At 44.0% G+C, this 16,095-nt stretch overlaps 1 protein-coding gene across 2 annotated transcripts in view; it reads left to right on the top strand.

The window, feature by feature from the left end:
• Positions 1 to 751: 751 nt before the first annotated feature.
• The window catches only part of TMEM38B (transmembrane protein 38B), a 34,307-nt gene continuing 18,963 nt past the window's right edge, over positions 752 to 16,095 (top strand). Inside the window, exon 1 of one of the 2 annotated variants that reach the window (XM_029055219.2) lies at positions 752 to 1,001. In XM_029055219.2, coding sequence (XP_028911052.1) covers positions 890 to 1,001 — 112 coding nt within the window. In that variant the 5' untranslated portion in view covers positions 752 to 889. The remainder of the gene's footprint in view (positions 1,002 to 16,095) is intronic. The other variant, XM_039910774.1, reaches the window with a different exon arrangement.

The following is a 16,095-nucleotide window of genomic DNA, read 5'->3' as shown; positions in this document are numbered from 1 at the left end:
GGCGGGATTTTATCTTGATTCTATTTATTTGCTATTGTTTTAATGAGATGTTCGTCCCCTTGATTCTATTTATTGCTATTGTTTTTGTCTGTCCGTCTCCCCCGCTTAGACTGTTAGCCCGTCGTTGGGCAGGGACTGGCTCTGTTACCGATTTGTCCATTCCAAGCGCTTAGTACAGTGCCCTGCACATAGTAAGCACTCAATACATACTATTGAATGAATGAATGAATGATAATAATAATAATGGTGGTATTTGTTAAGCACTTACTATGTGAAAAGCACTGTTCTAAGCGCTGGGGGGATACAGGGTGATCAGGTTGTCCCACGTGGGACAAATTTTAATCCCCATTTTCCAGATGAGGGAACTGAGGCACAGAGAAGGGAAGTGACTTGCCCAAAGTCACACAGCTGACAAGCGGCAAACCCGTGACCTCTGACTCCTCAACATGCGCTCTTTCCACTGAGCCACGCTGCTTCTCTAAGCGTTTAGGACAGTGCCTTGCTCACAGTAAGCGCTCAATAAATACGATTAATAATGCTAATAACGACAATACTCTCCCGTCCCCTAAGGCGGGCGAGCAACAACCCTGAGCCTCAAAGACCTCCCCTGCCTTGCCCCGCTTCGCCCGGCCTGTAGCCTTTTTAGGTGTCCGTTGGGCGGAGTACGCGTGCGCAGCCAAGGCCCCGCCCCATTTCCCATAGCCACGCCCATTCACTCTTAACCCCGCCCCTTCCCTTCTCCCCCGCCCTTCCAGCGCAGCTCGGCGCCCGTGGACGCAGGAAGGGGAGCGGGAGAGGCCGGTGTCCCCTTTTCCTGCGCGCGGCCGGCCGATCGACCGACCGACCGACGAACGACCGACCGACGAACGACCGACGGGTCTGCGCCGCCATGGAGCTGGCGTGGGAGAGGCTGATTTACAGCTTCTCTCGCCTCCCCATGTTCCCCTTCTTCGACATCGCCCATTACCTGGTGTGTGTGATGTCGCTGAAGCAACAGCCCGGTGAGTCCCGGCCCGGATCCCCTCCCTGGAGCGCACCCCGACTTCTCGGGGCCGGCCCGGACGGGCACCTCCGGATTTCGCGCCTCCTCCACTCCTGCCCAAGTTTCCCTTTCCCCTTGCTTTGGCCCACTTGAAAGATCCGCGCGTGGGGGCTTAGCTCTCGGGGTTATTTTTTCCTCTTACAATAATGATGATGGTATTAAGCTTTTCTTACGGACCAAGCACCGTTAATAATAATAACAATAATAATGATGTATGTTAAGCTCTCACTATGGGCCAAACACCCTTCTAAGCGCTGGGGGTGGACACAAGCTAACCAGGTTGTGGCGCAGTGGAAAGAGCACGGGCTTTGGAGTCAGGGCTCGTGAGTTCGAATCCCAGCTCTGCCACTTGTCAGCTGTGTGACTGTGGGCGAGTCACTTAACTTCTCTGTGCCTCAGTTCCCTCATCTGTAAAATGGGGATTAAGACTGTGAGCCCCACGTGGGACAACCTGATTCCCCTGTGTTTACCCCAGCGCTTAGAACAGTGCTCTGCACATAGTAAGCGCTTAACAAATACCAACATTATTATTATTAGGTTGGCCCACATGGGGCTCACGGTCTGAATCCCCGTTTTACAGATGAGGGAACTGAGGCCCAGAAAAGTGAAGTGGCTTGCCCGAGGTCACGCAGCAGACAAAGTGGCGGAGGCGGAATTGGAACCCACGTCCTCTGACTCGCAAGCCAGTGCTCTTGCCACTCAGCCACGCTGCTTCTCTTCTACCCCTCCAAAGGAGACTTCAACTTTCCTCCTGCATTTTCTGGTCCTCAGAACGGCACCGTTTAGGAGTTGGTGGTTGTGAAGTAGAGATGGATTTGAAAGCTGGCTCCGTTGCAGTATAAGGAGAGCAGTCGATCAGTAGTCTTTACTGCACGCCTTCTGTGGGCAGATCACTGTACTGACCGCTTGGGAGAGTGTAGGTCAATGGATACGGTCCCCTCAGGGAGTTTACAATCTGATAGGTATAAGGCTTAAATAATTTAGTGCCCATCTGTCTATAAATAAGAATAATTATGGTATTTGTTAAGCACTTACTACGTGCCAAGAGAGGGAGTAAGCAAGAAGTGGCCTCTGGTTGGATTTTTTTTCAAGGGAACTCCGATGCAGTTAATCGTTCAAGCCGGTTATTAAGGTAAACCTACTGTATGTGGCAAGTTACTTTTAATGCTTAATCGTATGCCGTAAATTATTTTAACTGACCCCACAGAGTGGTTGCCTGGATTTAGTGTATTCTCTGCCACTGTCTGCTCCGAGTTCCAAGTAAGTAGCAAACAATCTTTCTGAGTCAGTGTTTTTTTACATTTGATACCTTTGCCCAAACACGCACTTGATTCTCTTGCCACATTATAAATCGACTAAAGTAGATTCTTGCTTGTACGCATGACACAAAACTTTTAGTCAATCATATTTTTTGAGCACAGACATGCACTAAGCATTTTGGAGAGTACAGTATAACAGGCACATTCCCTGCCCACAACGAATTTACAATCTAGAGGGAAATAGCGATTTAGCAGCTTGAACAATGCTTAAGCTGGTAAATTTGGAATATGCCCTAAAAGTCAGTAATCATAGCCTTATCTTATTTTAGTTTGGGGTTCCTAGCAAAATTTTTTATCTGTGGCCCAATCTGTTTTTATTAGACATGTTTGCAGGCACTTGGCTAGCACCCCTACCAATGGGGCTTTTTTTTTTTTAAAGGGTATTTGTTAAGCACTCACTATGCATCAGACACTCTTCTAAGCTCTGGGTAAGTACAAGTTAATTAGGTCAGACACAGACCCTGTCCCGCATGGGGTTCACAGTCTAATTAGGAGGGAGAACAGGTGTCGGTGTCGTCATTTTACAGTTAGGGCAACTGAGGCACAGAGAAGTTAAATGAGTTGTCCAAGGTTACACAGCATGCATTTGGCAAAAGTGGGATTAGAACCCAGACCCTTCTGACTCCCAGGCCTGTGTCCTCTCCACTAGGTCACGCTGCTTCTCTCAGCCGCATGGGGCCTGTGGATGCTGAGGTTCCTCCTCCCCTCCCTTATGCTGCTAGTGCTGGGAATGCCACTTTTGGGTACTGATTCTGGAGAATGATTATCAATCAACAGTATTTTTTGAGCACTTACTGTGTGCAGAAAACTACCAAGTGCTTGGGAGGGCACGGTAGTGGAACAAATGCAGACGAGTGTGCATATTTTGCCCCAGACCTGCATGAGCTATTAGTCTGTGTGCCCTTTTTGTGTTTAGATGTGAAGTCGTGTTTATGTTTTTAGATTCTAAGTGTACTTATAGATTCTATTATTGATTTCCTGTTTAATCGTTCCTTTCCACCTCCCAGTATTCCTTATGCACACCCAAGAGCTAGAGCCCAGCTCTGGTGAGTTTGGTCCTCATTTTCCTCCGCACCCAACCCCAGCTGGGCAGGAAACTTCTGGACAGATCAGTCACCTGGTGCGCGCCGACTACATTTCTTCCCTAAAATGTGCTCTTCTCTCCTGCGGTGATTCTAGAGAGATCTTGATTCCAGTAGCCATGTGATTCCTCACTGAGTGACTCAGTGCTCGCCTGGAGGAGTAACGTCAACAAGGCCTGGAACAATTGCACCAATGCGTCTCACCCCAGGATAATCCTCGCAATTATTAATGGTGGTGTTCTGAGACCCTACTTCCAAACCGCGGCTTTAGAAGGCTTGGGAGCTGAGGGCCGATACCTCAGCGGGTACAAATATATTCTGCCCTGCCTCAACGTGTTGTGTCACATCAGGATCGAGTTGTAGAAGCTTCTTGCCTCTATTTCTCACGGCCGTGTTGTAGCAGAAACTGTGGTGGGTGGTGGCGAAGAGGCAGATAGGCTCTGGGCGACCTACCGCGGGGGAACTAGATCAAACCCTAGCAGACTGTAAGCTCGTTGTGGGCAGGGAATGTGTCTGTTTAGTGTTGTCCTCTCCCAAATGCTTAATCCAGTGCTTGGCACGCAGTAAGAACTTGATAAATAAGATCGAATGAATGAATCCCGAGACGATGTTCCCTGCCTTCTTGGATAGTGTAATTCCGCCCTTGAAAAGCACAGGTTTCAGATGGCTTGGGATCTGAATGCTGATGCCTGTGCTAGTGCACGAACATTTCGACAAAGAATGGCATTTTATGTTTCCTAAAAGCATAGGGTTAAGGTGGGTGGAAGGGGATTAAATACTCTAAAAACTATTCAGTGGAGCATGTCTGCTAACTTTTCTCTATATAATTATACAGTGTATTTTAAGATTGTATTTCACAAAATGTTTGAGGCCTGTTATTCAAAGTGTCTTTTCCAATGAAAGGATTAATTGGGCAATACAAATTAGACAGCTAGCCACCTTTAGCCCTTCTAGTGCTATTTCCCAGATAAATTTATCACAAGACTTATCTATGCTTTTTATGAAAGTTATTTGTGAGGCCCACCAGGTTTGGAAAATTTATAGGGAATTTCTGAGCTTGAGCTTCAAAGTGGCTTTGAAGATGATTTTGAAAATGTGCTGAAATAATTATTTGTTAAGCCCTTACTGTGTGTCAAGCACAGTTCTAAGTGCGGGGGTAGATACAAGTTAGATCAGGTCGGGCACAGTCCCTGTCCTACATAGAGCTCACAGTTGAAGTAAGAGGGGGAATGGGTATCGAATCCCCATTTTGCAGGTGAGGGAACTGAGACACAGGGAAGTTGTGACTTGCCCAAGAGCACGTGGCTGGCAAGTGGGAAAACCGGGATTGGAAGTCAGGTCCTCTGACTCCCAGGCCCGTTTTCTTAGGCCACTTTGCTTCCCACAATGCATTTTAAAACCTCTCTTGCTTTGAGTTTTAAAGGTCGAAATATTGGTGCTTTTTCATTTTAGAAAAAGCATAAAAATATTCATCCATTTGTAACCCAGGTATTAGCTAAACCTCACACACCCGTTGGAGTGGTGTGGCTGGATGGAGAACTCCTCAAGGGTAGGGAACGTATACTAATTCTGTCATACTCTCCCAAACACTTAGTACAGTGCTCTCCACAGGTGCTCAGTAAACATTGTTGTTCAGTCACTGCCTGTGCTTGTGACCAGGTTATTTCTGCCACTGCTTCTGGGTACAGAGTCGAATGTGATTTTTTTTTGGGGGGGGAGGTTGGGGGAGGTGGGGGTGGACCCACCTTTTGTTTGCAAACCATGAGTTTGCCCGGAACTCCAGAACAGCCTGAACTCAGAAACAGTGGTAGTATTGCAATGGGGCTTCTGCTTCCTGTGGAGAGCCTGTTACATGTCTTTACCCTTCACTTGCCCTCCTTCTCTCTCCTTTCCACTTTTCTGCTGGAAAGCAAAAAAAGTGTCTTTAACAGGCACCTGGAACTTAAACCGTCACCTTCATAGTGGAAAAGTGAAATTATACACAGGCAAGTCATTTAACTTTCCTGGGCCTCAGTTCCCTCATCTGTAAAATGGGGATTAGATTGAATACTTCATTCAATTCATTCAGTCATATTTATTGAGCACTTACTGTGTTCAGAGCACTTTTCTAAGCACTTGGGAGAGTACAGTACGGCAATAAACATTGCATTGTATATACCCCAGCACTCATTTGCTTGACACACAAACACCATTATTATTATTATTATAAGGAGAATCTGGTCCTGGCTGGGTCTAGCCCTTTTTAGAAGGCACAGAAGTTGTTACTCTCTTCTTCTCCACCTCTCGGGTGCTGATGAGCTCTGGTGGGGTTGGAGCCGGGGTACCTGGTGGAATTGGCTGAAACGGGACACTGGAGCTGTTGTAAAGTCCACTGGAATGCAGGTGGAAGCAAAGGAGTGGAGTCTTCAAATCAGAACCCATCACAGTGTGTGTGACCTTTCCCTCCAGGTGTGCCAGCGGCCACCTTCCTCTGGGACCTCCCAGAGCCCTGATGGGGCATTTGCCAGGGCGCCCAAGGCATCTGCCCACTGCCCTCCCTATGGCTCAGAAGGACATTATGTTGGGAAATGCAAAAATACATTCTGGTTACCACAGAGCTGACAACAGGCTTCCAGCTAGTTGGCAGCAGCTTGCCTGACCCGCTCTGCATGTGCCCCTACTTCATCCTGAATGTTGTCAGCATGGAACTGTGCACATGTCAACTGCCTAGCATCTGTTTGCAGGTGGATGGAGTGGGGCAAATTTGCCACCCCTTCCCTACCCTTGTGGGGCTGATTGGAGTCATTAGGAATAGCGGCCATGCATTTAGATAATAAAGTTTTGGATTCATAGTCTTCTAATTTCAGTTAAACCCATCATTATCAACATTGGGGGAAGGTGACTTGTGGATCATATAATGCAACAAATAAGCCATCAGCTTTTCATGATCTCTTTATAGTTCATGTAAATCAGATGTGAGTATTCAGAGGATAATAAAGGAATATATTATGACATTAATTTTTAATGCTTCCTTTGTTTTCTCAGTTTAATCTTTGGTCTCTAATATAGGTGGAGTCTCAAATACATTCTTCCTTATTATATCGTGGTGGTGTACTGAAGCTATCTTTGTTCTGGCAATTAAATGTATGTATCTGTAGATAGCTGTAATTTATTTATTTATATATCTATTTATTTATATTAATGTCTGTCTCCCTCTCTAGACTGTGAACTCGTTGTGGGCAGGCAATGCATTTGATGTTATATTATACTCTCCCAAGCACTTAGTACAGTGCTTTGTAGACAGTATGTGCTCAATGAATGTGATTAATAATAATGATATGTAAAAGAGAACGTTTAATACTTTTATATACAACTGAGAAAAATGCTGTTCTGGCATATGAAGTTAAATAGCTTTTAGTTTGGGAGAAAATGTAATTCTCATGAAAATGGGGAAATGATCTGCAGCTATGTTTTGAAAACATACCTGTTTCCTTGCTATGTAAACATCTCTATTGTTAAAGCAAAATGCAGATTTCAGTTTTGCCTGGCTCATGTTTTCATTTCAGAACTTTTGTGTTGCTGACGGCTAGTCATCCTCATTTACAGAAAATTGAATTTCACACTCCTGGATTAAAATGTTTTGAACGTAAGAATGCTAGGTTGCTCAGGACATGATCTGTGACACTGATGCAGCAGGGTTTTTTTTTCCAGAAAATGAAGTAGTGTGGGAGAAAAGACCTTTTACCTGTATTTTAAGTTCACAATTAATCAACAACCCATGCCAAAGCTGTTCACAGCAACAGGCTCACTTTGGAAATATTACCTTCGTTCTTTATCCTTAAAGTAAGGTTTATCCAGGCCAGTTGGCTTTTCTCAAATCCATGTTCTGCCTGGTTGCATAATTTCTCAGTTTTGTTCCAGAATGGTTCACTGGGTAAACCGAAAGGTTAAAATATTTACAAAATAGATCGTTTAAATTTTTATTTTTACTTCTACGGACAGGTCACAAAAAATGATGAATTGAAACGATTGGCAGCCCTGTAGACAAAGCATCAGGCATTTATTTCACTGTAGTAAAGACCCAGGACACTTTTAATGAGGGGTAAATTCATTGACTTCAGGATTAATTTCTATTAAAAAGAAAGAAAAATATTGTAAAAGCAAGTTGCAGTACTCACAGGATGTTCTTCTGGATAGCAGTCCCAATTGCTAAATTCTCTTTTAACATAAGGCTTTGTATGTAGGATCGAGAAGGAATGTGTAGCCTAGTGTTATGAGAACAGAGCTGGGACCCTGGAAGCCTGACTTCTAGTCCTGCCTCTGTAACCTTGGCTATGTCACTTTACTTTTCCGGGCTTGAGTTTCTTAATCTGCAAAATGGGGATGAAATATCCGCCTCTCCCTACCTCACAGAGATATTGCAAGGATCAAATGAGATAACTGGTGTGAAAGCACTTTGGAAATATAAAAGTGCTATACAAAACAAAAAAACAACCAAATTTTTAAGGTAGCAGTGTGCTAGCAGGTGCCCAGAACCTAAAGGAAATCATGCAGCAGACCTAAACTGTTGAATATATTCGGGCAAGTATTTCTATTATAGTTGGTAGTAAAAATTTTCTGCAAGTATGTGCTTTGTAGAAGACTGTAAATATGTTTGCCTTCTCTTCTCACTGGATATACCCTTCTTTTTCATGGTTTTTGTTAAGTCCTTATTAAGTGCCAGGCACTGTAATAAACCCCTGGAAGAGTAGAGTATAGTAGAGTTGGTAGACACATTCCCTGACTACGACAAGCTTAGAGTCCAAAAGATAGAACCAATCAGGTTGGACACAGTTCATGTCCCACATGGGGTTTACGGTCTTAATCCCCATTTTACAGATGAGGGAACTGAGGCACAGAGAAGCAAAGTGACTTGCCCCAGGGTCACCCAGCAGACAAGTGGTGGAGCTGGGTTTAGAACTTGGGTCTTGTGACCCCTAGGCCCGGGCTTCTTCCATAGTCTAGTGACTCTGCTGTCTTTCCCTTGGGCTCCTTATCTATGACATGTTTCTGGATGTTCTCATCCCTGAGGGCAATATCCCTCTACCACTGGAGTCCTCTCTCCTGAGTGAGTCAGCGGTTTTGAACAGGTTGGCAGAGGGCCCGAGAAAATAAGGCCATCAATTCCTTCACACCTCTCTCCCTACCCGTCCCACTACATAAGCAGGGAACGTGTCTGCTAATTCTGATGCACTGTGCTCTCCCAGGTGCTTAGTCCAGTGCTCTGCATACAGTAAGGGCTCAATAAATACTGCTGATTGATAGGCAGGCCGTCTGACTGCTGGCGCTCCAGGCTGTCATTGCATGCGATCCTCCTGGTCCCTGCAGTTACTTCCCTGATATTTTTGGGCACTTTAGAACCAATCCATGGTATTTATTGAGCACTTACTGTGTGCAGAGCACTGTACTAAGCGCTTGGGAGAGTACAATTCAACAATTAGTAGACACCTTCCTTGCCCACAGCGAGCTTACAGTCTAGAGGATGAGCTAGAAGGGGTATTGACTCTTTTGGACCTCTGGGGGAGTTGGAAGCAGTGTGTACGCCGTTATCATCAATCATATTTGAGTGCTTACTGTGTGCAAAGCACTGTATTAAGTGCTTGGGAGAGTACAGTACAACAGTATAATAATACATTAAGCAGTCAGTCCTCTGATGATTTGGGGAAGTTGGTGCTCCTCCCAAAGTGCCTGATTTATTAGGTGAAACTTTGGTCACAGGAAGATTAGGGCTCTTCAAATATTTGAATAGCACAGGGTGAATGGCTCTGAATTGAACGGCTACCTGGATCTGGTAAGGCCCCAAAATGAAAATACCAATCATTTTAGAAAATTCCCTAGACTCTCGGCTAATCAATTTGTCTCTCATTTCAGCCGATTCAGGTTTTCTTTATGAGTTTTAGCTAGAGCATGGTTTGAGAATCAGTGAACGCTCGTCCAATAACACTGTGCCACGGTGTCCAAAGAAGAGGTTTGTGCAAGTATACGTGGCATTGGAATCAATCAATTAGAATCAGCCAGTTAGAGAAGCAGCGTGGCATAGTGGATAGAGCACAAGCCTGGGAGTCAGAAGGTCATGGGTTCTAATCTGGGCTCTGCCACTTGTCTGTTGTGTGTCCTCAGACAAGTCACTTCACTTCTCTGGGCCTCAGTTCCCTCATCTGTAAAATGGGGAGTGAGACTGTGAGCCCCACGTGGGACAGGGACTGTGTCCAACCCAATTTGCTTGTATCCACCCAGTGCTTAGTACAGTGCCTGGCACATAGGCACTTAACAAATGCCATAATTATTAGGTTTAGTTAGGGAAGACCTCTTGGTAGAGATGGAATTTTAATAAAACTTTGAAGGTGAGGAGAGTGGTCCTCTGTCACATACTGAGGAGGAGGGAGTTCCAGGCCAGAGGCAGGATGCTTGCCAGGGGTCGGTAGCGAGATAGACAAGATCGAGGTACACTGAGTAGGTGGACATTAGGGGAGTGAAGTGAGAGGACTGGGTTATTGTTGGAAGTCAACCAGATAAGATAGGAGGGAGCAAGGTGACTTGAGCACTTTAAAACCCATGGCAAGAAGTTTCTTTTTGATGTGACGGTGGATGGGCAACCACTGGAGGTTCTCCAGGAGTGGGGAAACATCAAACATTTTGTGAAATGATGATCTGGGTAGTAGAGCAAAGTGTGGACTGGGGTGGAGAGAGACAGGAGGCAGGAAAGTCAGCAAGGAGGCTGATGCAGTAGTCAAGGTGGGAGAGAATAAGTGCTTGGATCAGTGGAGTAGCAGTTTGGATGGGGAGGAAAGGGTGGACTTTTGTGATGTTGTGAAGGCAGAACTGACAGGATTTGGTGACAGATTGAATATGTGGGTTGAATGAGAGAGGTGAGTCGTGGATAATGCCTTGAATCAAGTGAAATAATGACTCGAATCAGGCGAGTGCAACAGTGTGAGTTTTCTAATGCGAGGTTTTGAAAGAAAGCTATCCCTGCGGTATGGGCTGTAAAAAGGCAGTCCTCAAAGGAAAAACAAATAACAAAAGATCCTTCAAATATATAAGAAGCTGGCTAGGGAATTAGTGAGGTTAATTGACAGTTGGGGGGCAAAAGATGGACTTGGGGCTTAAAAGGAAATACCTGAGAGGTTTCAGGAATCAATCATTTGTATTTATTGAGCTCTTACTGTGTGCAGAGCACTGTACTAAGTGCTTGGGAGAGTGCAGAATAACAGAGTTGGTAGACACATTCCCTGCCCACAGTGAGATTACAGTCCTGAGGGGGAAGCAGACATTAATATAAGTAAATTTCGGATGCCTATGTAATTGCTGTGGGGCTGAGGGAGGGGTGAATAAAGGGTGCAAATCCAAGTGTAAGGGTGATGTAGAAGGGAGTGGGAGAAGAGGAAACAGTGGGAGTCAGAAGGCCATGGGTTCACATCCCTGCTCCGCCACTTTGCTGTGTACCCTTGGGCCAAGTCATTTTACATCTTTGTACCTCAGTTACCTCATCTGTAATAAGACTGTGAGCCCCATGTGGGACAGGGACTGTATCCAACCTGATTAACTTGAATCTATTCCAGTGCTTAGAACAGTGCTTGGCACATAGTAAGCACTTTAACAAGTGCCATTATTATTATTAGTAGTATATAGTGAGTGCTTAACGTATACCATATTAAGGAAGCGTCAGTCAGTGCCCCAGGGCTGTCATTATTGCTCTTTTCATAAAATCATACCTTGATAAATTTACCCTCTTAATCCTCACTAAGCTTCTAGCCTCCTACATTTTATTCATTTACTAAATGCCACACTGCAACACTATCATTACTCCAGTACATTAATTATGGTGAGTACAGAGTGTCATCAAAACTTTGCATTTCCCTTCTCCTAGGAAATTATAGTGAAATATCTCAGACATATGTAAGAGCACACACAACAGAGAAGACATCTCCAAGGCACAGAGAAGCAGCGTGGTCTAGTGGATAGAGCACAGGCCTGGGAGTCAGAAAGACCTGGTGTCTTAACCCGGCTCTGCTACATGTCTGCTGTGTGGCCTTGGGCAAGTCAGTTTACTTCTCTGTGCTTCAGTTAACTCCTGTGTGAAATGTGGATTAAGACTGTGAGCCCCACATGGGACAGGGACTATGTGTCTAACCTGATTTGCTTGTATCCACCCAATCGCTTAACACAGTGCCTGGCATATAGTAAGTGCTTATCATCATACCACAATTGTTAGTAGTATCATTATTAATAATATTGTGTAGGTACAAAGGCAAAATACAAAAATGTTTTTCTCCAGGTCAAGGATAAACAGAGAGCTAGACTTATGTCTATACACCTATGATCGTGTATAGTTCTTTATACACTACATGTAATAAAGATATCTCAGTTAATTTGGGGAGTGTGAACTCTGAATGTTTTCTTACTCTGGCCAGTAGGAAAAAGTCACACTCTTCTATTCCAGATTGCATTTATTCCATCTCCGTCGTAACCGGTTTCAATGTAAGATAACCAGATTTACATTCAAACTGGTTAGAAATGATGTATTCAATCACTCTAATAACAGATTTAAGTACCAATTGAGGAATATGTCTTGTGCTAAGTAATTAAATGTCTCCCTTTGGTGCAGCTGTGTCCTTATTACAGACTCCCCAAGTACACAGTTTCTCAGCCAACTTCTTTTTCCAAATTAACCCTGAGTAAGCCAACAGGAAATCAGAGATCACTTAACCTTGTGAAGGCCTGCTTGCACCAAAAGATCATGCTGGTTTCCTAGTGGAGCAGGTAATCATTTGGAAGGAGAGGGTGCCATTCTCCACCCAAATCATGTCTTAAAATGCAACTAATCTGCTTCTGTATTGCTTGATTCCAGTGCGATTTTTTAATAGCCTCCAGTTTCTCCTGACAAATGGGCTCACGGATGACTTCATCCAATTTGGCTCCCTTTGAAACTGTCTCCTGGCTCGGGCGGCAATCCTAAATTCCCAGAGAGGGCTGATTTTGCTTGGCCTTGGCCCTTCTGTTATCAGAGTACATGCAGTAGTCTCCCTTCGTCTACCACAGACCTTTCCATTCCAAGGACAAGGGGTTCTACGTGTAGTGGCCGACCTTGGCTTGTTGCAGAAAGCCAGATTTGCTTGGTGGCGATTGGTTGACCCTCACGGGTTCTATCCCAGTGGCAGACCTTGAAGCAGGCAGAAACTTTCTCTGTTACAGTTGATATTACCTCCACCAAGTTGGTGCACTGCTTTGTTAGCAGTTGATTCTCCATTTCTATCTCACATTGCTTCCCCCAGCTGGTATTTCCCTGCTTTCAGCATAACCAAAACCCAATCTCGTGACTCCCCCAATCCCCCCATGCATTCCCAAATACTTTTTGTATGCTGAGACAAACGTGTGAAATATTTTTAGAATCCGTCTGTGAAGGTGGTGGTCTCCATGGGCTGGTGGATCTTAGTGTTTGAAGGGGGTCCACCACGTACTCAAGAATGAGTCCCATTTAGGGTCTGATAATGGTCAGATTTATGCAGCAAGGATTTCATACCGGCAATAGACTATCCATTTTTTAATTGTATTTTATTTTTTAGGATTTGTTTAGCAATTACTATGTGCCAGGCACTGAACTAAGCCCTGGGGTAGATACAAATTAATCAGGCAGGACACAGGCTTGGACTCGGGTACCAGGGTGCGAGGGTTTGGCTTGTGCTGGATCTGAAACTGGGGCTAGATCAGGTTGGACTAGGAAAATCCAGCATGTGGAAATCCTGCTTGGATGATCCAAAATAAGTTTGAATTGCCAAGCAAAATTGGGCAATCAGCTTAGCTGGATAAGCCAAACCCCATTTTGTTTAATATTCCAAACATTTGACTTCTTGAAGCCATTACTTCAGGAACTGTAGTTTGCTTTCCTTGGTGTAGTGTGTGTATATATAGTTATACACATATATGAAAGAGATTCTATAGTGTCACTCTGATACACTGGGGATAGTGGTAATGGTTGAGGTAGACGTGGCTGTTACTAAGGTACCCAGATTTTTCTGATTTTCAGGGCACTGCACAATTGTATCTTCTCCTCCCTATCTCTACTTCCCAAAAATATCATTTAGCTCATATGTTAATAACTGAACAAACTATGCATCATCAATGGTATTTATTGAGCACTTCCTCTGTGCAGAGCACTATCCGAAGCACTTGAGAGAGTACGATACAACAGTTGGTAGGCACACTCTCTGCCCACAATGAGCTCACAGTTTAGAGACTATGGAATTTGCTTTTTCTTTTATACTTCCAATCCAAATGTAGGTCTGAATATTTTCAATTAGTAGTATATGTTCGGTTAATCACAACTCAAGATTTAATTGTCCCTCTAGTATGCCCTAACAAATTTCCCTAGCACTTCAGGAATAAAAAGATGTTAATAGTAAAAAATGTATTTAGTAAAAACAAAATCAATCATATTTATTGAGTGCTTACTCTGTGCAGAGCACTGTACTAAGCATTTGGGAGAGTACAACAATATAATAGACGCTTGCCCTGCTTAAAATGAACCATTCCTAAAATTTGATTAACTTTTCTATATATTTTTCTTTAGAAGGTATGATTTTAAACAACTCTGGTTGAAGCAGACTTGCTGATTCCTATTCATCGTAAGCAAAACAGACATGCGATCGAGGATATGGAATTGGTTTTTAGTTGTTGAAAGCTTTGAAAATAATGAACTTTATTGGATTTTTTATTTCAACTGTGATGTATTCACAACTGTCCACTTCTCGGTAAGGAATATCTAGTGGAGATACATAATAATGATACTATTTGTTATGCTCATACTATGGGCCAAGCGTTGTACTGAGTGCTGGGATAGATATAAGAAATCAGGTTGGATGCAGTCCCTGTCCCACATGGTGCTCACAGGCATAGTGTGTGTGGAGGAGAACAGGTATTTTGTCCCCATTTTATAGAGGAGGAAACTGAGAGACAGAGAAGTGAAGTGACTTGTCCAGGGTCACACAGCAGAGCCTGGATTAAAATCCAGGCCCTCCCACTCCCAGGCCTGTGAGCTTTCCACTAGACCACACATCCCAGTTGAAATAAAAAACAAACAATGAGATGTATGATTTTCAAAGCTTTCAACTTAACCAAAACCCAATCCCATGTCCCCAGAAACATCTGGAAGTCAAAAAGACAGTTCAAAAGAGGGACCAGTGAGCCAAAAAGTAGGGCATCAGGCACTTAGAGCTCATATTAGTAAGGTATTGTGAAAGGAACATTGACCATCGAGGGTCTTTTAGGACATTGCCGTGGTGTATGGAAAGTATGAGAAGCAGCACGGCCTAGTGGCTAGAGCACGGGCCTGGGAGTCAGAAGGTCATGGGTTCTAATCTCAGCTCCACCACTCATCACCTGTGTGACCTTGAGGAAGTCACTTCACTTCTCTGCCTCAGTTCCCTCATCTGTAAAATGGGGATTAAGACTGTGAGCCCTATGTGGGACAGGAACTGTGTCCACCCCGATTATCTTGTATCTACATCAGCGCTTAGAATGGTACCTGGCACATAGTAAGCTCTTAACGAATGCCATAAGTAATAATAACAATGATATACATACTGTAAGGGGCAGCACGCTACTTAAGTCAGGCCCTTTTTGGTTGGAAAGAATGAATTCTCCTCCGAAGTATCCAACTTGCCAGGACGTAGACTTGGCCACTGAGAGAACTGGGCTTCATTCATATTGCTCTGTACTCAGCCAATCATATTTATTGAGCACTTTGTGCAGAGCACTGTACTTAGCACTTGGGAGAGTACAGTATAATAATAGACACATTCCCTGCCCTCAACGAGCTTACAGTCTAGGGGGTATGTGTTGTCTTCTTGGAGATGAGAGTTCAGTCATATTTTAGAGGGCAACAGGAGCAAGGATTAGTGAAGGGGGAGCAGGAGGTTATTCCCGGGTGTGGAGGGTGAGGTGTGAGCAATGGATTAGCAAAGAGGGGGATTGTAGTGAGATTTTATAAGATGATCGTCCAGACTGTAAAGTAGGTTGAAGAGCAGAGCAGTGGAAGATGAGTTGATTTGAGCATCTTAGGTCCGGTGATCAAGATTTGGTCTTGATCAGGAATCCTACTGCAGATTTTGAGGGTGAGAGTGATGTCAGAGAAGCACTGGGATATGGGTTATTCGGTTGGTTGTGTGCAAATTGAATTGCACAGTCCATTGGTTTCCAACTTTGGCACCAAAGACCGCTTAAGAGAAAAAGATGCGGGGATTGCCTGCTTTAATATTCAAGGGTCTGGTTAGGGATGCGCTTCTAATATCCATTATTTTTTTTTCCTACTTGGAACTTCTCATCTCTGAATTTACACACTCTTCTTGAAGCCAATTAACATTTTCTACCTGTGACAGTAAATTCCACATGCTTGCCATTATGTGAAACATGTTTCCTTTTGTTTGTTTTTGGCATAGAAACCAGCTTTTCATGTTCCTGCTGGTTTCTGTACTGCTCTGAGAGATGTGACCTTTTTTTTATCACTGGAGTGCCTCTATAAAGGAGACATCTTGCTATTGGAAAAATGGCTCATTAAGCCTTTAGAAATACTATGGAGATATATTTGGAGATAATTCTTAGAGACTTTACTAAAAGATTGGTGCAGTGTTATATT

Source organism: Ornithorhynchus anatinus, chromosome X5, assembly GCF_004115215.2.
Source record: "Ornithorhynchus anatinus isolate Pmale09 chromosome X5, mOrnAna1.pri.v4, whole genome shotgun sequence".
NCBI classification, from domain to species: domain Eukaryota; kingdom Metazoa; phylum Chordata; class Mammalia; order Monotremata; family Ornithorhynchidae; genus Ornithorhynchus; species Ornithorhynchus anatinus.
Note: the sequence above shows the minus strand (reverse complement) of the source record. Positions and strands in the feature narration are given on the sequence as shown.